The following is a 22,669-nucleotide window of genomic DNA, read 5'->3' as shown; positions in this document are numbered from 1 at the left end:
GGAGAGGAGACTGCAGAGTAGGATGGGAAATATAAACTGCTGTGACCTGCGTCACCTTATCGTAATCGCTAAGGCGGTCAGTGGCGAATTATTAGGAAAGCGCTCGGTTAACGAGAGAGACTCGAAAACTTTTACTCAATTTGGCAAATTAATTCGGCAGCTTTAATCATAAACCTCTTTACTGTTTCTCCGTCGCTGAATTGATTTAAATCACAGGCGAGAAATTGCGTAACTAGCCAATAATATTCCATCACGTTGTCTATGTTTATTTTCTTGAATATTCTGGCGTTTATCAAGATTACTTAATAGATTTGCACGTTCTCGACCTAAAATAATTTCAGAAAATCATATTTTATTTTCTACGCACATTTGATATATATATATATATATATATATATATCTTTTGGAAATAATGCGTACGAACAACATTTAATTCCTCGTAGGCTACCTTTTAATGCAGCGTGTTTAAGGTATAATGTCGTATTTATTATACTAAGCAAATGTTAAGATCATAAATTTTCTTCGGTATAGTACGAAAAATAACATTTAATTTGCCTTACCTTCTAATTCAGCATGTTCTTTATGACATAAGGAATAATGCCGTTGTATATTAAATTTATTAATGCCTAATAGGATTTTCGAGCATAACATACATCGTATGTTCTCCCCTTCTAAACAGCAAAAAAACTCTTCCTCCCATTTCTCACGAAATAATCGTTTTCTAACGCGTACACACTGCTTTGATAATGTCATTATGCCACCACTGATATTGCTTATGAAACTGATATTAAACCTGCCCACGCCTAGGAGCTACGTGAGGGAGGAACGGGGACTGTGAAGATGATTGCACTCAGAGCGATAAGCTCTGTGAAGGTCAGTGAGGCACAAATTCTCAAGTGAGGCACGATGCCCATCTCTGCTATAGAAAGTAGTGTATAATAGAGTTGGGCAACACGATTCTTTTCAGAAGTCGATTCCAACGATTCAAACACACATTACGAATCGATTCTAACGATTCGTTCACGATTCTTCCCAGTCTGCGATTCCAACTATTCTTTTGAATCGTCAACGAACGACTTACAGGACACTTTCCTTTGCAAACCACGCGTAGAACAAAAACGTTCTACATCCTTCGCATAGATGGCATAAGAGGCGTGACATTGGGTTGTCTCTTTCTCATTGGCTGGAACCATTCAATATGACCTACATTAGTCTACAAAATTACCGAAGGTAATGTTTCTAAATTATAATTTATCAACTGAACCTTATTATGAAGTACATTTTTTTGCATTACATCTCTATTTAACTATGCAAATTTCAGGTTAGTGTTCATTATTTTCCATACTTAACAAATGCAGTACATATTTTGATTTCACTCTCGCTCGAGAGCATTCGACACGGTTCGGAAATGTTCGTTGACAGGTTACATCAAACAAGTAAATAGAATCGTGGGTTACGTTACCATGCCGATTCGTTACAATTCTTTTGAACGACGATTCGTTACTATTCTTTTGATCGACGATTCGTTGATACCACGAATCGATTCTTACGATTCTTTATTATTAGTCGTTCTAATGAACGATTCGTTCACGAATCGACCCAACTCTAGTGTATAATGCTAAGCTATGGTCGTGTTAGCCATTGAGAATTAGAAATTTGTTAGTGTCTTTTTAAATGCCTATTTTAGAATTTTGAATGCCTATTTTGCCTGTGCATTTCAACTGTTTTTAGTGCCTAAAAATCCGCAGTTATCAACTTCCAAAAGTGGCTCGATGAAATAAAGGAAATACATCTGCATCTTCCTACCGCCCATTCTTCTTAGACGTTGGCGGTAAGTGATCAAATTTGTTCCGTTACATCGGGTCCTGAATGTCTCTGCCAAGAGTTTCCGAGATGAACTCGACGTGAACTAAGAATTCATTCGCGCCGAAGCAAGCTGATCAGATCTGGAGTGGCCGAGTAGATTCATAGACTGGAGAGCCCGGCTATCGACCCAACAAAAGGCACGTTTGACGGAAATGCACAGAAAGGAAAGCCTTGTGATGACAATTTCGTCTTCCTTTCTCTGTTATCCGCCACGCAGACTATGTGACCATACCGGCGGCACGTATAGCTATTGGGCACACTGAAGATTTCGGTTATAAAAAGTAGGGAGGCAGAGTAAAGCGAATTCTGCGAGAAGGGATTGGGGTGGGGGGGCAGCTTTCATCGCCGTCACAAACTATGGGTCTGGAAAATGACCAAGTGACCCCAGTTCAGAACCGAGCGGCCCACATATTCGCCTGCGCAAATTGCCCGCCATTATGTGTATACGTCGACTCCAATTCGGGTTCCTGTAGAATTTTTTGTAAGGGTGGTGGTGTGGTGAAACACGGCCCGGCTGTGTTATGGGGCCCACTGACCGTGAGGAAACTCCTCCATATAACTGCCCTCACCATTCCTGAGAAGCTGGCAGTTCGTTTCTCATTCCATATGTTGTATAGATTCCGTTGCTACAAAAGAAAACAGCCTCGGACTGTGAGGAACTGTCAACATCGAACTGTGGCTTGTAGTAGAATGTCTTGTGACAGCAAGTCAATTCGATGTTTAAAACAATACGAACATGTTTATTAAGCTTAGCTTACAATTTAGTTTAGTACAAAATTTAAAGGATAGTTCTGTGGATATCGAATAAAGGTCAATTTTTAAATATAGCTACCAAGATTTCCTGCTATGTAACTTCTATCAGCGCATTATATAAGCACTCGTATATTTTACACACTATCAAATACGTAACACAGGAAAATGGATACAACCACAACATAATAGACAACATCATAAGAAAGACTAAATACAAACAAAGAAAGGCAATACAAACACAACATTTCATACAAAACACGGAACACAAATAAATATATCACACTAACTACGAAAATAAAAACATATACAAGATTGCATCATCTTTCAAGAAACTGAAATACAACATTGCATACAATACAATAAATACATCACACTAACATACGAAAACAAAAACATATAAGATTGCATCATCTTTCAAGAAACTGAAATACAACATTGCATACAATACAATAAATACATGACACTAATATACGAAAACAAAAACATATACAAGATTGCATCATCTTTCAAGAAACTGAAATAAAGCATTGCATACAATACAATAAATACATCACACTAATATACGAAAACAAAAACATATACAAGATTGCATCATCTTTCAAGAAACTGAAATACAACATTGCATACAATACAATAAATACATCACACTAATATACGAAAACAAATACATATACAAGATTGCATCATCTTTCAAGAAACTGAAATACAACATTGCATACAATACAATAAATACATCACACTAATATACGAAAACAAAAACATATACAAGATTGCATCATCTTTCAAGAAACTGAAATAAAGCATTGCATACAATACAATAAATACATCACACTAATATACGAAAACAACAACATATACAAGATTGCATCATCTTTCAAGAAACTGAAATAAAGCATTGCATACAATACAATAAATACATCACACTAATATACGAAAACAAAAACATATACAAGATTGCATCATCTTTCAAGAAACTGAAATACAACATTGCATACAATACAATAAATACATGACACTAATATACGAAAACAAAAACATATACAAGATTGCATCATCTTTCAAGAAACTGAAATAAAGCATTGCATACAATACAATAAATACATGACACTAATATACGAAAACAAAAACATATACAAGATTGCATCATCTTTCAAGAAACTGAAATACAACATTGCATACAATACAATAAATACATCACACTAATATACGAAAACAAATACATATACAAGATTGCATCATCTTTCAAGAAACTGAAATACAACATTGCATACAATACAATAAATACATGACACTAATATACGAAAACAAAAACATATACAAGTTTGCATCATCTTTCAAGAAACTGAAATAAAGCATTGCATACAATACAATAAATACATTACACTAATATACGAAAACAAAAACATATACAAGATTGCATCATCTTTCAAGAAACTGAAATACAACATTGCATACAATACAATAAATACATCACACTAATATACGAAAACAAATACATATACAAGATTGCATCATCTTTCAAGAAACTGAAATAAAGCATTGCATACAATACAATAAATACATCACACTAATATACGAAAACAAAAACATATACAAGATTGCATCATCTTTCAAGAAACTGAAATAAAGCATTGCATACAATACAATAAATACATCACACTAATATACGAAAACAAAAACATATGCAAGATTGCATCATCTTTCAAGAAACTGAAATACAACATTGCATACAATACAATAAATACATCACACTAATATACGAAAACAAAAACATATACAAGATTGCATCATCTTTCAAGAAACTGAAATAAAGCATTGCATACAATACAATAAATACATCACACTAATATACGAAAACAAAAACATATACAAGATTGCATCATCTTTCAAGAAACTGAAATACAACATTGCATACAATACAATAAATACATCACACTAATATACGAAAACAAAAACATATACAAGATTGCATCATCTTTCAAGAAACTGAAATAAAGCATTGCATACAATACAATAAATACATCACACTAATATACGAAAACAAAAACATATACAAGAATGCATCATCTTTCAAGAAACTGAAATACAACATTGCATACAATACTGTAACTTTTATTTCAAACAATAATGTAATTTTATCGTTTCAACAATAATCACTTTCTATAATTCAATGTAAACACTCCCGTCAACAATGGGATTTCCACTCCACACAGCAACACAGTATTCGTTATTGCACTCCACAAACGACAATGACAATTTACTTGGATTATTGAGAACAACAATGTACTGCTAATCTTAACTAATGTTCACAAAGCACTATTTACAACACAGAACTGTCAGTTCTCAGTTCACAGTTCGTTTGCCTTGGCTAGTTCTTCTGGCTCATTCACTCAAGTTCACAGTTTATCGAACCCAAGTCTTCCAGAGACAGTCCACTGAACTTCGAAATCAGGTCCCCCAACTGCAGTCCACTGCACAACGAACCAAAGACTCCGGATTCGCCGCACTCTCCAGGACGCTCCCCCAGTTGCGGACACACACAAGTCGAACTCCGGTCTCGAAGCTGGCTTCACTGCTACACAAGACTGACTGGCTAGCAACTACCGCAACAACTCACTTGCGTCTCGTATTTATAACTAAACCATAGTTTCCGGAAAGTACGATGCTGGAAATTTCTACAGATGCCCAGAAGATGGCGCCCATCTAGACTTCTCTGGATTTCTCCTCTCTCCCTTCGTCACTGCACATGCCAAAGGAAGCAGATACGCGCGCAACTTCATTTGCCGCGCCGAGCCACCGCCGACCTTGCCTCCTTCTGCCTGTCGCGAGATCGTATCCCGGCTGTCACAATACAATAAATACATCACACTAACATACGAAAACAAAACCATATACAAGATTGCATCATCTTTCAAGAAACTAAAATACAACATTGCATACAGAACATATTACAAAAACAATACACAGAAAATAAACAAATTATACAACCTAACAGGTGTATACTACCTATAATGCAATAGTTGTAATGTCTTCTACACTGTACAGACTGGAATATGATTTCAAATCCGTTACAAGGAACACATTACAGACATAAAAAACCACACAACAATTCAACCTACACAGAACACTTCACAAACTACAACCACAACTATATCAACATTAACATAGATATGAAAATACTACACATTCAACAAAAAAAAAAAAAAACAGAAACTCGATATTCGAGAACAATACGAAATTTATAGACACACAGAAACACATCCACAACACATCCTGAAACACTCAGTTGAATTTCAGAATACACATCCTTTTCATGTCTCTGATTGAGGTTCTGGCTGATATGTACATCTATTATCAGGCAGTACATCTCACTTGACGATATGTGTCAGAGGAAGAACAATTGTTTGTATGCATCTGAAGTCTGACTAGTGTAATATGTAGCTAATCGGCGATGCATGCAATGGAGGGGGAAAGGAACTGGCCACCCTATCCCATTATCTCCTGGCCTAGTTGCCTCATAAGTGGTATCTTGTTGGTATCACTTGTGAGATTGAGATGTGTCTTCGGATAGTTGACTAAACAACAACAACATTATTTTCGATACAATCATGAATAAACCCTACCATAACAGGAAACCTGAAGACTACGCGGGAACTCACTAGCATTCAACAGATGATGAAAATACGAATAACATCTAAACTAATCAGGTACAATAACATCACTATTTAAAATTTTAACACAGTGAAATCGTTATTCACCGAGCGGGCTAGCGGCGTGGTAGAGAGCTGGCCTCGCATTCGGGAGGCCCGGGGTTCGATCCCAGGGGCCGGCATTCCTAACTGAGGTTTTCCATGGTTTCCTCAGTTATTTCCAGGCAAATGCCGGGATTGCACCTCTTGAAAGTCCGGCCATGGACGGCGATCCTTCCCTTAATCCTTTCATATGTGTGAGTGAATGATGTGTAATGTCTTAAATGTTTGTGTTGCATCGGAGGCGGCCCTGGCATAGAGCTGATCCCTCATCCGGGGAGGCCCTCCATGTCCTTGTGTGTTCAAAAAGTATGTATGTGATCCATAGTAATTCCTCTCCCGACAGGTCGCGGCCCTGTAAGGCCCGGGTGGCGTGGGTCGTGTAAATGCACCTAGAAGGGAGAGGTTAAACTGAGAGAAAGAAAGAAAGAAAGAAAGAAAGAAAGAAAGAAAGAAAGAAAGAAAGAAAGAAAGAAAGAAAGAAAGAAAGAAAGAAAGAAAAGAAATCGTTATTTATTAATTTAAATAACTTAACAATCAAACAGAATATTTTAAAGATAGAGACTGTTTTCTATATTAAAATTTTTCGAACATTCTTCAAGAATAGTATATAACATTATAGATGGACATGCACACGCACTCACGCACACACACACACAAACTGATTATCTGGAATTGATTTCCTTGTGATATACTTCAGCTTCAGTTATTTGCGTGTCAGAAATTAAAGACTTCCATAAAACGGCGGTTGATTTATACATGATTTTATGAATTGATGTGTCTTTCATAAGAACGGATAAACTTATTATCTATTAATAATGCAACAGAGAATTATGTAGGGTCTAGAATTAATATCATATAGATACAACTTGATCAAATTGAATTTTTTAATAGTGACTGGCTTTTGATGGTACCTGTAACTTCTGTTTCCTTACATAAGCGTTCATTTCAGAGAGATGAATCTTTAATATAAATCTAGTAGGCCTATTAATTAAGCAAATACTGAAGGCTACCCTAGGCACAGTTTTATTCCTCCAATAAATAATTAATTTTTGGACTGTTATTTCTGTAAAAGGCGCTTCAATTTTGAACTTCCTGTAGCAGAAGTTCGTGTTTCATGTCTTTGTGATGGACAGACTGCACAAAGTGAAACTTGCGCACTACGAGCTCAGGGATATATTTGCAAACATTGGTTAGTCGTACAACTTGGAGAGAGTGACACATGCATATGTAAATGCTTTGATTGTTTCGTTCAGTTCCTGACAATCTGCATCCACAAGGCAGCAATTGCTCTCATAAAATATACAATTCCAATGTGACAGTTGGTGTCAGAAGGGGATGCTCTAACTACAGCAGTGAAGTCTGCGAAACTCGAGTTATGAACGCAGGATGCTTATTTCAATGCCGACGGCACATGAATATTTACAATCACAAACATTTGTTATATTTTATGCAGTATAGTTCCATTTCATATATTGATCCAGAATATCACAAAATAATAATAAAATATTATGCTTAAAAGAAAAAAAGAAAAGAGACCGATATCTTGGTTACCATGGAGAAACGTTGTCTGATAAAATAAGATTTTAATAGGATTAGAAGTGCGTAAGAAGACCAATAACCCACACTCGATACTTATGTACAAATTCAGTGTTGCTAAGTCAAGAAAACAGAAAAGTGTATCGAATATTAAAATAATAAAATGCTCCTTCCTTAATAAAAACAAAACAAAGCTAGCTCACCTTCCAAATTATGTGTTCAAATTGGTAGCCCTCAGCTGCTTTACAATGTGTCACTCGATCATAGAAACCATTTAAGGAATGATTTAACCAGGCTTTAGGAATATCTTGCACCACTTCCATTTTTATTTAGCAACACTGAATTTGTACAGAAGTATCAAGTGTGGGTACTTTTTGAAAAGCTCTTAATGAGCTATATTTAAAAATAAAATATATATATATATATATATATATCTCCTCACATACCAAGTTCCATATAACTGAACCGTATGCTTCAAAAGTTATTTAGGTAGTGCATTTATTATTTTAATATTCGATACACTTTTCTGTTTTCTTCACTTAGCAACATTGAATTTGTACAGAAGTATCAAGTGTTGATAATTTTTAAAAATCTCTTAATGAGCTTTATTCGAAAATAAAAAAAAATATATTGGGTGTTCCATTTAAAATAAGAGAGTTGGAGTTACTTCCGGTTAAATCGGAAGTAGAAAAAACTCGCTAATACCATTATTGAGTTCTTAGCATATGGTTATCCCCACACACCAAGTTTCATGTCACTGAACCGTAGGCTTCAAAATTTATTTAGGTGGTGCATTTATTATTTTAATATTCGATACACTTTTCTGTTTTCTTGACTTAGCAACACTGAATTTGTACAGAAGTATCAAGTGTGGGTAATTTTTAAAAATCTCTTAATGAGCTTTATTCGAAAATAAAAAAAAATGTAGTGGGTGTTCCATTTAAAATAAGAGAGTTGGAGTTACTTCCGGTTAAATCGGAAGTAGAAAAAACTCGCTAATACCATTATTGAGTTCTTAGCATATGGTTATCCCCACACACCAAGTTTCATGTCACTGAACCGTAGGCTTCAAAATTTATTTAGGTGGTGCGGGACTATTAACTAACTAATATATTCTTATTGGTTCTGTAAATAGTGGAATACACCTGACTGACAGCGCTCTCCTTCCCTTCTGCGGCTTTAAACCCAATACGGTCGCGTGATAGTAATATGGAAGAAGTTAAGCTGACATGTGTCGTGTCATTTTTGTTTGTGCACCTGTGGTAAAACATGTTTCAGCAGCATACTTAGAGTTGATTCAATAGAGTCGTTCTCTCTTTCTCTCTCTCCGTCTTGATTGGTGCAATTTATACTCTTCGCCTACTACAGAATTTGTTGGGTCTTTCATTACAGCCGGACAAAACTGTAGCCCAGAGCTCTGAATTGAAATTATATGGAAACCTACAGTAAAAAAAAAAAGAGCCTTAGTTGGACTGCTTATTGAATGTATATTACGACCAGCAGGCACGAAACCATGGGCGACCTTGTGGTCTAAAATGACAGAAAAGATGCCGTGAAGCACGTCAGTTGTGAGGCAGGGAAGAAGAGTCCACGTTTGGAAGCAGATCCATTACCTCAAACACACTCGGTCGTCATTTCCATTCCTGTGACAACTCTTTGACGACGACTACAGAATTTTGAGGACTTGGAATCTTATACAGCCTATTCTTAAGGCTGGTTTACAATAATCCGGAAACGAGAATCGGAACGAAAACGAAAACGGTAAAATTGTTAAAATGTATGCATTTAAATGTGAGCATTCACAATTGAAAAGTTTGCCGGAGCCCGAGATCGGGAATGGAATTTCAACTTTGGCGTTCACTTTTCCGATCACAGCCCACTAGATTCATTCTATTGCCATCTAAAAGCTATTTTGTCGTCGTATATTTTGTAGCAAGAAGACCGTGACATAACCTATGCATTATTTTGTTCTGTGCTGTGCATCATGGAGCAAGTTTTATTTGATGAGATTCTAATATTGAAATCCTCACATTTACGATAAGCGGCGCGCCTCGTATAAAGTTGAGAAAATGAAGGAGAATACGTGGCTTTCAATAGCTGCATCTTTGAACACCGATCGGAAGCGAATCATATTTTATTACTGTATTGGTTGTATTATACAATACATATTCATGCTTCAATTCAATAACTACTGTTGTGTTCATTTTTGTTCTATTACAAATGTTTCTTCTCTAATTATTTTACGTTATGGTAGACTTAAGATAGGTTGTGATAATAAAGATGCATGGGCATATTTATAGTACCGTACCTAATGAAATGTTTCAGTTGAAATTTCGAAGTTGGTTAACCTGTGTTTATGTTGGCTGCCTTGTACTCATGAGAGAACGGCATTGGTCAATTATACACAGATAACATCAGAATGCGTAATATCGACTTTACATATCGTTATTGATATATATCGATATGCATAGTCGTCTACGTTCTCGGTTTATTGTGAATCAAAAATTTTCATATTCACGTTCTCTGCTTCTCGTTTTCATTCTGGTTCTCGTTCCCGGTTTATTGTGAACCAGCCTTTAAAGACATCCCTTCCAGATATCAGACGATGAAGCCTTGTGGAGTAGGTAACATTTTTCGTAATTTATTTTATGCATGGCTGGTATGTAAACTGGTCTTTATTTCTCCTTCCTGGCCAATGACTTTATTCACAGTAGTGAATTAGTAGATATTTACAATACAAGTGGGAAAAGACCATTATTGCTATCCGAGTGTGAAATTTTGCACGATAAGTGCGTAGAACGAGTTGTGTAATTACTGAAGCCCAATAATTAGCAACAGGTCCCTAATAGAAACAACCACCAAATTTCTTGGCTTACAAATCGATAATACTTACTTACTGGCTTTTAAGGAACCCGGAGGTTCATTGCCGCCCTCACATAAGCCCGCCATTGGTCCCTATTCTGAGCAACATTAATCCAGTCTCTATCATCATATCCCACTTCCCTCAAATCCATTTTAATATTATCCTCCCATCTACGTCTCGGCCTCCTCAAAGGTCGTATTCCCTCCGGCCTCCCAACTAACATTCTATATGCATTTCTGGATTCGCCCATACGTGCTACATGTCCTGCCCATCTCAAACGTCTGGATTTAATGTTCCTAATTATGTCAGGCGAAGAATACAATGCGTGCAGTTCTGTGTTGTGTAACTTTCTCCATTCTCCTACAACTTCATCCCTCTTAGCCCCAAATATTTTCCTAAGTACATTATTCTCAAACACCCTTAATCTCTGTTCCTCTCTCAAAGTGAGAGTCCAAGTTTCACAACCATAAAGAACAACCGGTAATATAACTGTTTTATAAATTCTAACTTTCAGATTTTTTGACAGCAGACCTGATGATAAAAACGTCTCAACCGAATAATAATAGGCATTTCTCTTATTTATTCTGTGTTTAATTTCCTCCCGAGTATCATTTATGTATGTTACTGTTGCTCCCAGGTATTTGAATTTTCTCACCTCTTCAAAGGATAAATTTCCAATTTTTATATTTCCATTTCGTACAATATTCTCGTCACGAGACATAATCTTATACTTTGTATTTTCGGGATTTACTTCCAAATCTATTTCTTTAATTGCTTCAAGTAAAATTCCCGTATTTTCCTTATTATTATTATTATTATTATTATTATTATTATTATTATTATTATTATTATTATTATTATTTGTTTTCGGAATCTGATCGTGTTCAGTTCTTTCCAGATGCTGTTACCAGTTGTTTTAATTTGTTTTACTTTTCCGTTTAGATTAAAACTTGTAAATCGTTTCTGATATCTTGACTTCTTCTCTGTTCTCGTAGAAAGACCCCGGCCACGCATTTATTGACCTCCGTTAAGGTCCAAGTTCCTGCTCCATATGTAAGTACAGAAACCTCATTGTCTTGTATAACTTTACTTCAATTTCTTTTATTGCTTTTTCTGAAGTTTTTATGCACTATGTATGTATGTATGTATGTATGTGTGTATGTATGTATGTATGTATGTATGTATGTATGTATCTAGTGGCCTGCCCTGTATATAAAGTGTTTCTAACTGTTAAAATTTTGCATTCAAAGTTTGCAATACGGAATGAATTTTTCTTCAAGAGGTACGTCACTCTCGAATCGTGGCTTCCATGAGCCTTAGAGAGAATTACATTTTCGTCATAATTTACAGTCTCTCGGCGTCGAAGTGTCGGTTTCTGATTGATGACACAACGCCTCCCCCCCCCCTCTCGTAATTTAGAGCTGGAGAGCACTTGTCAGTGTCTTCCCCCACCCCCCACCCAAATGTTCTTTCCTCTCAACCTATTACAACGATATAAAAGAGGTGAAGCGTTTTGCAGCATCAAATGTCAATTTATTAAAAGAACAGCCGGCGCGCCTGTTGTGTCGAGGCCCAATTAGTTCGAGCAGGATCGGGGAAATGTCAGCGAACGACGGACAGAGAACAACGAAGACACCAGGCAGGCTTTTAGTAGGCACAGCCTGTCGTTGCGAGTGTCCATATTGCATTAGTACAGCGGCGTGCATAACTTACAGGCTATGTGATGTTCCACAAGAAAGGGACCTTAAGGGGAGAGGATGGTATTTTTGATGAAAAATGACTGAATTAAAAAAAAAAAATCTTTAAAATACGCTGTGATATGTGTGGATCGCCATTTTTAAACTTCCTGCATTATGGATTTTTAAATCACTCGCTCACTTTTATTGTTGTTTCCGGTAAATTAAATTTTCAAATTTTTTTTTCTTTAAAATACCCTTTGATATGTGTGGAATGCATTGCATAACATTTTGTGGGTACTTGTGCCCTTATCGGATGTTGAGACGTCATTTTTAAACTTCCTGCTCTATGGATTTTTAAATCATAAGCCCGCTTTTATCGGTTTCCAGTAACTTCGTTTTTTTGCTACATTGCCAGACAAAATGAATATAATTTCTGAACTATTAAAGATACATGCATGAAATTTAGAACACACATTCTTTAGACTAGTAGGAAACTTTTCTCTGTAACAGAATTTTGTTAATTGATTTCATTTTAAAAATACGTCCGTTTGTTTCCAAGAAAGGAAATCAAAAAACTGTTATTAAATTTTAATTGTTTATTTTACAAACGTAGGGACTAATATCCAAATTCTGTTACAGACAGTTTGTAGAAAATACTTTTGCAAATACATTGCAAAAACTGTTTGAATCTATCTTTAAAACCGGTTTAGATATATCGGTTTTACTACAATCCTGCATTGGATATATTTTTTTTCAAATTTGGGCCCCCCAAATTTTTTTTTTTAATATTCTTATTTGGCTGAGTTGCCACAGCTATGAGCTCTCTACATGCAAAAAATTAATAATTTACACCAAATAGGAAAAAAGTTTAAAAAAATACCATCCTCTCCCCTTAAAGCGAAGAAAGTCTAAATTCGCTTTTTGATATATTTTCAAACAGGATTTCATGCTCAATCTATAGTACTTCTCACAAAAAATATGTCTTAAACTCATAAAAAGTTATTCTAATTTCAATATACTGTACATTTATAAAATCACTCGTTTTGAGAAAACAGAGGTTAATATTTACTGACACACAACTTCCTTACGTTCATTCAATTTTTAGTTAAAACTCAATGAAAAAATATGCACCTTATTCTAAAGGGCACACTACGGTGAAATAATGCTTAAAAATTAAGAAAATTAACTTTTTTGTTTATATGATCGTAATCATATTTCAGATTGTTTTAAAAAATGAACTAGTCATACAATCACGGGAATTTAACTTGAAGCAAGTAAAGAGATAGGTTTGGAAGTAAATCCCGAAAAGACTAAGTATATGATTATGTCTCGTGACGAGAATATTGTTCGAAATGGAAATATGAAAACTGGAAATTTATCTTTTAAAAAATTCAAATACCTGGGAGCAACAGTAATAAATATAAATGACACTCGGGAGGAAATTAAACACAGAATAAATATGGGAAATGTCTGTTATTATTCGGTTGAGAAGCTTTTATCATCCAGTCTGCTACCAAAAAACCTGAAAGTTAGAATTTATAAAACAGTTATATTACCGGTTGTTCCTTATGGTTGTGAAACTTGGACTCTCACTTTGAGAGAGGAACATAGGTTAAAGGTGTTTGAGAATAAGGTGCTTAGGAAAATATTTGGGGCTAAGAGGGATGAAGTTACAGGAGAATGGAGGAAATCACACAACACAGAACTGCACGCATTGTATTCTTCACCTGACATAATTAGGAACATTAAATCCAGACGTCTGAGATGGGCAAGGCATGTAGCACGCATGGACGAATATAGAAATGCATATAGAGTGTTAGTTGGGAGGCCGGAGGGAAAAAGACCTTTGGGGAGGCCGAGACGTTGATGGGAAGATAATATTAAAATGGATTTGAGGAAGGTGGGATGATAGAGACTGGATTAATCTTGCTCAGGATAGGGACCGATTGGGGGCTTATGTGAGGGCGGCAATGAACCTCCGGGTTCCTTAAAAGCCAGTAAGTAAGTAGATAGGTAAGTAAGTCATACAATCAAATATGGGTAAACATACGGTGCGTGTTTGAATTTAGAGAAAATGTTTTGTTTTTTAATGCTGTTTCTTTTTCGACTTTAAAATGTTAAGCACTCAGATTGGTGTGCTTAAATGCGACAGGCTCATGTCAGTAGATTTACTGGCATGTACAGGAACTCCTGCCGGACAAAATTCCGGCACACCGCGACGGCTGATATAACCTCGGCAGTTGCGAGCGTCGTTAAATAAACCATAATTTAAAAGTATCTTAAATAATGGAGGAAGAATCACAGTTTCTTATGATTGTGAAATAACCAGTGAACATAGAGTTCAGTATGAATCAGAAAATTAAAATAAAGAAACCGATAAGTTAGGAAAATTAAGCTGAACTCAAAATTGCATAATCCAATCTAAATTAATAATCAATTAAACTTAATATAAACTAATGTGTTTGTTGTTGTTTTCTAATGCCAGGCGTTTGACAATAAAGTCATTTGACCTCTTGCACTCCAATATTTTTCAAAGATATTATCATGACCAGCCACTGAAGCACAGATTTTGAGGTGTTCCGAATCCATTTCTTGGTTTGAGTTGCACAATGGATAGTTAGGGGACTGATATATTCCAATTCTATGCAGGTGTTTGGCCAAACAATCATGGCCTGTTGCCAATCTAAATGCAGCTACAGACGATTTTCGTGGTAAATCGGGAATTAACTGTGGATTTTGATGCAGAGAATTCCATTTTTTCCCTTGGGATTGTTTTATCAAATGTTGTTTGTTGAAGTATAAGTATGTAGATTTAATAAATCTTTTCACAGAGTAATACGTAGATTTAGTAACACGTCTGTAAGTAGCAGTGCTGCCCTTGCTTGCTAAAGCATCCGCATTCTCGTTTCCCAGGATTCCACAATGGGATGGCATATATTAATGGTACTCATTTCATATTGGAGTGAAAAATGGCAAGTTGTAGCCGATTTAAGTGAACGCCATATTTTAACGTTTTGGTGACTACTTCATTCACACACAACCCCCAGAATGTCTGGAGGACCACACCTGCTGTTGGTCGACGGGTAAACTAATGTAAATTATTAATAACAAGTTATGGAAAAGAAATAATATTTATATAACTCATAAAAGATTTCTGACTGCAGTATGTAAGAGAAGGTCCCTTTTTAAAATCATGCAAAACCTCTTTCCTGCTATCTGTTCATTCATTTGTGAGCTACTAAATACTTCTAGCTGTTTGTGGTAATGATATTTTGTATGATTTTCGTCTAGCTTACAAAATGCAGTATTTCTTAAGAGCATGATGTTGTTGAACTAGTCCATACATTTTTTTTTCGGTTGCTTATTAATTGCATAGAGAAATCAACATTTTCGTCTTAGTATTTCAAGTGTCAGAGACCTGAGTACGTACTGAAAGATTAATTCGAAGAAAATTTATTTCTACGTTACCGCAAAAATCTTTTATGATGATTTAGGACTTAAATCTTCAGTCGAAGTAAATTACCTTTTAGTACGTAGATAAAGAGGTATACTGTTCATTTTAACAGCCCCTGCCTTTATATGCGTTAGCACTTGTGTACGAAAAGTCTATTTTGAATTCCACAATTCCTTTCAATGCAGTAACAAGCTTAGTTGAAGGACCACTTTAAATCTTTCTTTCGAGTGTCAGAGAAGTAGTTTCAACAGAGTAACTGTTACCAGCCTTACGTAACTTCTTTCATAATGATCTCCTATGAAGTAACCTGTTAACACAGAGGTGTGTCTTCCCCTTGGCAGCATGGAATTCACGAAACAGGAAGCGTTTTGAAAATTGTTATAGTATTCAATATAAATAAAATCTTTAAAATATACTATTGTATATATAAGCCATGACTGTGTATAAAATATTCCAGAACAAATATGAACGTAAATACGTATAATAAAAGTGACAGGATTTTCGTATGATTCTTGTCATTGTGTGAGGCATTTATGTTTTGGGTTGGTTGTTTAGATTTTGTTAGGAATAATTGATTATTATTTAAGGCTTATGAATATGATTGAGAGTGAAAAAAAAAATTAAATGTGATTTATGAGTTACATTATAAACTATTGTTTTTCCTTCATTTCTTAATGAATATACAGGGTGTTTCCGAGGTGGTGTTACAAACTTTCAGGGATGATGGCGAAGGGCCGTTGTATCAATTTGAGATAAGGAACCCTGGTCCGGAAATGACTGAGTCGAAAGTTATAAGCAAAAATAGTTGTGTGGAAATGAAATTGTAATTTGGCACCACGTGCCCTCCTTCCCTTAGCTTTTGGAACAGTCGTGGAAAAATGGTATGGGTCGATGTCTCCTACGTGGGTACTTGTCCCGATACAATCTGTGAGCTTGTCTACTGTTCCCATTGACTCATCCGTATTCGAAAATCAGGTCTGCTTATTCCGCTCTCGTGTACTCCTCCATTTCACTAGGACTGATCGACTGGACACTGCAACTTGTACACATACACTGCTGTCTACAGACGTGCATATCAGGACCGACCATGTCCGTTACACATTACGCTATCTGCATTGCTTTAGTGTAGTTTCCTGTCCCCACCCCTCAGACAGCGCACTGAATGGAATACTGTAAGTAGACAACGTAAACAACGTCAGATGAATACAGTATGTGCAAGATGTACAGATAAATACACATAAATAAGGTGTACAGAGGAATAAAATTATTTTATTTCCACAGAACTATTTTTGCTTGTAACTTTCGACTCGGTCATTTCCGGACCAGGATTCCTTATCTCAAATTGATACATGTGCCCTTCGCCATCATCCCTGAGAGTTTCTAACACCACCTCGGAAACACCCTATATATCATTATCTGTGTACATATATATTTACAAAGGTATTTCAATTTGTGTTTCATCTAACTGATTCGTTGTTAATCAAGTATGTTAGATGTTGAAATTTTCGTCAACCTTTTATTCATTTAAGACTAGAGTACAAAGGCTTAACGTTAAGATATTAATGTAAACTGAAATATAAAATTCAATAAAAGTCTGTGATTGGTGTATAAACATGAACATTGCTACAAATGTAACAGGGAAGCCAAATATTATATTAACACATTGAATATTAAATTAAAATATGTAACTATTACAATAACAGTGGAAATATATATACGTAAACATTCATGTAATTTCATGTATGAAATTAATTCTAAATATAATGTTAATATACAAAGTATTAAATTAGTGAAACATTTGTAAAATATTGAGTAAAATGAAACCGTTGTGTTCATCACAGAATAACGAGAAAAAAAGTTACGATTGTTATTGTAAAATGATTGCGAGTGTAACAATGTTTAAGGTTTGAAATAGAAGTTTTATGTTTTTTTTTCATACTCCCAGCATTTAAATTTAACAAGGCGGAGCCTTCTCGTTAACTACTTCATAATCGCTTCCTCATTCCACGAGGCCTAGTCTCCAGACAACAATGCAATCGATAGTCGAAACGAATCACACATCAATATGACGCCAATGAGTTGTTTGAAATTGTAACGAATAATAAAATTCCATTCATTTTGGCAATTAATACGACAGTTAAGTAGGCTAGAAGTAGATTATATTAAATTTATTACAGTATTTCTGTCTTTATACTCTCCTGATTAAATAATTATTCCAAATTGTATACCATTAATGTATATTTTAATTTAACTAAAGTTAAGTTTAATATTTCATTAAGCTTTTACACGTTAAAAAATGTTTCACGCGAATCTTTTCCAAGGCCATCTGATACCGAAATCACATATCTACAGCAACTGTTTTTAACACAGCCCATATAAATCACTGAAATAAAAGAGCATCAGAATACGTTATTCATTTATTAATTAATACGTCATCGTTATTGTTGGAATTGCCTATATAAAGAGAAAACATCCCGAATGGCTGGGCGGTTTCTTTCAGGAAATTCTGCGATGCACATAACCTCCTAAAATGTAAAAACAAATGACGATGGATCTGCGAACATAATGAGTATAGGTTGGGCACTCCATGTTGCTGTGGAAGCAAAAATTGGGCCGTGAATGAACAAATGAAGCTCTTTTACTAGCGAATGTATTTCGGTTGATATCGACATAACTTTTATAAAGGATAACGTAATTTTGGTTACAGTTTTTCTCGACTGGTACGCAGAAAGACATTTCACATCAGAAAACAGCTAGTCTCGAATATCACATAGATTATTTTGTATTAATAACGTAATAAGTATCTAGGATGGAAAAGCATGGCTAGATTTTTTACATTCAATATCGAATAATGAGAAAAATATCTAGTATCAAGCAGCAAGTATGAGATTCTTTGTTATTGATATGGAATAATGAGAAAAAATATCTTGTATCAAGTATCAGGTATTGGCTTCGTAAATATCAGTATCGGGTAATGAGACAAACATATTATAATATCAAATATCATTTCTATTAAATTGGATAGCAAGCAAGGAGAACATGTTACAATGCCCTATCTCTGTACAAGAGAATCGTGATACTTATTTGGTTTCTTCTTCAGGAAACACATACATAAAAACAAGAAGATGCTGAAATAATTGCTCAAGGTGTTACTAACATTTAGTTGCTAGGCTACCATATCTGACGTCGATGTCGATAAGTTAGTGGGAAAACAAGAAAAAATGATGAGGAAGCATTCAACGAAAAATAAAAATGGAAGTTAAGAGACAAAAAGGATTACGGGAGGAGGGGGGCGGAGGAAAGGGATATTAACGTAGGGAATCGAATAGGAAGGTTTAGCAGAGAAGAAAGAACTCAGCTCTTCTCTTCCTCCCTTCCTAATATCCGCTGTAAAGAAAGAATTTTTATGTTCGTAATTTCTTTCCGTAGTTTGAGGAGTTAATTCGTCTAAGAAATTAAATTCTAAAGAAAATTATAAGAATCAATTTGCAAGGAAGAAAATCTTTGTATTTTTATAACTCGAAAAGACTTTGTCAGAAAAATGTCATTTTATATCCATAAACTTTCCCCATTAAATCTCAATAATTCTTATCTGCAAAAAATTGTATCCATCCCGCAATTTGTTGTCTCCATGGATACAAGTCAGAAACAACTCTGTTGAATTGAAAGCTGTGTAGGATATTGCTGACAGTATAGTCTATCGCTGTATACAGTTGTAAATGTGTAATTACCTGAAATTCAATACACCACGCTATGTACAATCATCATCCACGTTTTGTTTTCCTTTCGAAGTTGAAACTCTTGGCGTATTACCATATTTTCGAGGAATGTAAACAAACTCTTAACTCTTCAAGTGCTAGAATCCTTGAGTCATACGAAACAAATTTCCTCGCATTTAAAGGACGAAATTAAAATTCTTTCAATCATTTATTATCATAAAACACTGTTCTCTTAAATTGACTGATAATAATGGGAAATGAATCAATTGCGTTCCCAAAACTCGCTATGAAATGTTTCATATAAAAACAGTTTTTATCTCGAAAAGGAAGCAAAAACGAGCAAAATTTCATTAAACTCTTTTGTTTGAAATATCTCAAAGAATAACCTCCTGAAATTAATGAGATTACTTACGGTTCATCTATAAAGGTCAATGTGTGTACGTGTGTCTTTTCTCTACACAAATCTACACACTTTGACCAATATTTACCACATTTTGCACACTAAACCTTCACAACTAGGGAAAATGAAGGTTAAAAAGATGGCCTCCAATATCATATCAGAAATACAGAAACCAATAATTTTAAATGTCATGTAAAGTGAATAATTTAAAAGTTTCTGTTAAAGATTTGTTAATTATGCCTTGTGTTTACAATATTAATTAACAGTATGAATTATTTAGAAATTAAGTTTTTCACACGTAAGATTTATTCTTTTTAAGAAATGAAGCAGTAGATGTACTGTAGTATTGTATTGTATTGTATTTATTAACATTTCATGGTATTCATACATTGCTTACAGCTAGAATATGGAACTGCACGCATTGTATTCTTCACCTGACATAATTAGGAACATTAAATCCAGACGTTTGAGATGGGCAGGGCATGTAGCACGTATGGGCGAATCCAGAAATGCATATAGAGTGTTAGTTGGGAGACCGGAGGGAAAAATACCTTTGGGGAGGCCGAGACGTAGATGGGAGGATAATATTAAAATGGATTTGAGGGAGGTGGGATATGATGATAGAGACTGAATTAATCTTGCACAGGATAGGGCTTATGTGAGGGCGGCAATGAACCTTCGGGTTCCTTAAAAGCCACTTGTAAGTAAGTAAGTAAGTATTAATATTAAATTTACAACTACAATAAAAATCAAAGTACTAAAAGATTAACTGATTAATAAAAGCTAGACAGTTTATTGTAAAAGTTAAGAAGAGAGAAACATTTTTTTTATTAATTAAGTAAAAATTAATCCTACTCTACGCAGTAAGAAAATGCTTAATAAGCTTGCATTTGAACGCTACTAAATTCCGACAGTCTCTGATTTCACTGGGTAGGGTATACCACAAGCGCGAGAGCGAGATTGTGTATGATGATGAATACGATGATGTCTTATGCGTTGGTATGGCTAGTATGCGGCTATTTTGCGTGCGTGTGAAGAGATTATGATATGATGACAGGTAACTGAAACGGGAGGCAAGGTAGGTAGGTGTAGAGATGTGAAGGACTTGGAAAAGGAGAACAAGAGAATGAAAATTTCTACGTTCGTTAAGCCGTAGCCAGTTTAGAGTTTGGAAGGATGGGGTAATGTGGTCAGCGCGACGGACATCGCAGACGAAGCGAACACAAGAATTATGAACACGTTGTAATCTTTGCGACTGGTTGACATTGAGGTCAGTCAGTAGAAAATCACAGTAATCGAAGTGGGGCATTACTAGTGTTTCCACTAGTATTTTTTTTGAGTGATAGCGGGAGGAATTTTCGAATGCTGTTTAAGGAATGTAGTATGGAAAGCACTTTTTTTGGTAATATGGGTTACTTGGTTATTCCAGTTTACACATTAATCATCGCTAATTATTAATTATATTTCAAGTAACTTTTGAACAGCATGCGTAGTTGGTTTTCTGGGTGAAATATGAATAAACTACAGAAAGGCTTGGTGTAAATTCTTGGAATCAGACGTTGTACAAATTAATTTTCTGAATATCCAGTAAGGAGCGTGGGTCGGTGAGCGAGTGTGCAGGACGCAGCGTGGCTTTCACATAGTGAAATGCTTGACATGAAAGGCGAGAACTACCATCGCCGTGCGGAGGACAGGTGGACGTGGTCAAAGTCTGGGAACTGCTCTTGTCTGCTCACACAAGAGAGGCGAGAGTGTTGGGGACCCGAGCCTTGTTTAACTTTGAGGTACATAAACACTTTACAGATTCACTCCGCACGTAGAGGGACACCGAAAAACTACTACTACCCTTACCTCGAACTTTGAGTGCGTTATACAACAATGCAGAACTCTCCACTAAGAAAACTTACCTGACTGTTAAAAGTTCAGTACCTTTCATCTCGCGAGAGACGTTTGTACAGCAAAAGTAACTCATATTTAGCCTTCCGGGAACACAAATTAAAGATTACCATAGCTAATGTTGAGATTTGAATCGTAATTGGCAAACAAAATTGATCTATTTCCTTTCACTGTCATAAGTGATAAACGACAACGAAGGCAATAATTCTAAAGCAGATATAAACGATTAAAAACGACAATAAACTCGATTATATAGAAGATGTAAACGATGAAAAGCAATAGACACAACAATTGCAAACAGAATGTGAAGATGAAAAACGGCAATAAAGACAACTACAAAGTAGATATAAACGATGAAAATCGACAATAGAGACAACATTTACAAAGAAGGTGTAAACGATGAAAAACGATAATATAGACAATAACAAAAAAGATGTAAAAGATGAAAAACGATAAATAGATAACAATTACAAAGAGGATGTAAAAGATGGAAAACGATAAATAGATAACAGTTACAAAGAGGATGTAAACGTTGAAAAACGATAATAAAGTCAATTACAATGAAGATGTAAACGATGAAAAATGACAATCAATACAATTACAAAGAAGACGTAAACGATGAAAAATGACAATAAATACAATTACAAAGAAGATGTAAACGATGAAAAATGACAATAAATACAATTACAAAGAAGATGAAACAATGAAAAACGACAATAAATACAATTACAAAGAAGATGTAAACGATGAA

The 22,669-nt window shown here is 35.2% G+C and overlaps 1 protein-coding gene across 2 annotated transcripts in view; it reads left to right on the top strand.

The window, feature by feature from the left end:
• LOC138696966 (insulin-like growth factor-binding protein complex acid labile subunit) overlaps positions 1-22,669 on the top strand; it is a 1,304,936-nt gene that overhangs the window by 395,946 nt on the left and 886,321 nt on the right. The window contains exon 3 of one of the 2 annotated variants that reach the window (XM_069822504.1): positions 11,766-11,823. The exons of the other annotated variant lie outside the window; for it this stretch is intronic. Coding sequence (XP_069678605.1) covers positions 11,822-11,823 — 2 coding nt within the window. The 5' untranslated portion in view covers positions 11,766-11,821. The remainder of the gene's footprint in view (positions 1-11,765; positions 11,824-22,669) is intronic. 2 annotated transcript variants of the gene reach the window in all.

This window comes from Periplaneta americana, chromosome 3 (genome assembly GCF_040183065.1).
Source record: "Periplaneta americana isolate PAMFEO1 chromosome 3, P.americana_PAMFEO1_priV1, whole genome shotgun sequence".
In the NCBI taxonomy this organism is placed as follows: Eukaryota; Metazoa; Arthropoda; class Insecta; order Blattodea; family Blattidae; genus Periplaneta; species Periplaneta americana.
This window is presented reverse-complemented; position numbering and strand designations above follow the sequence as displayed.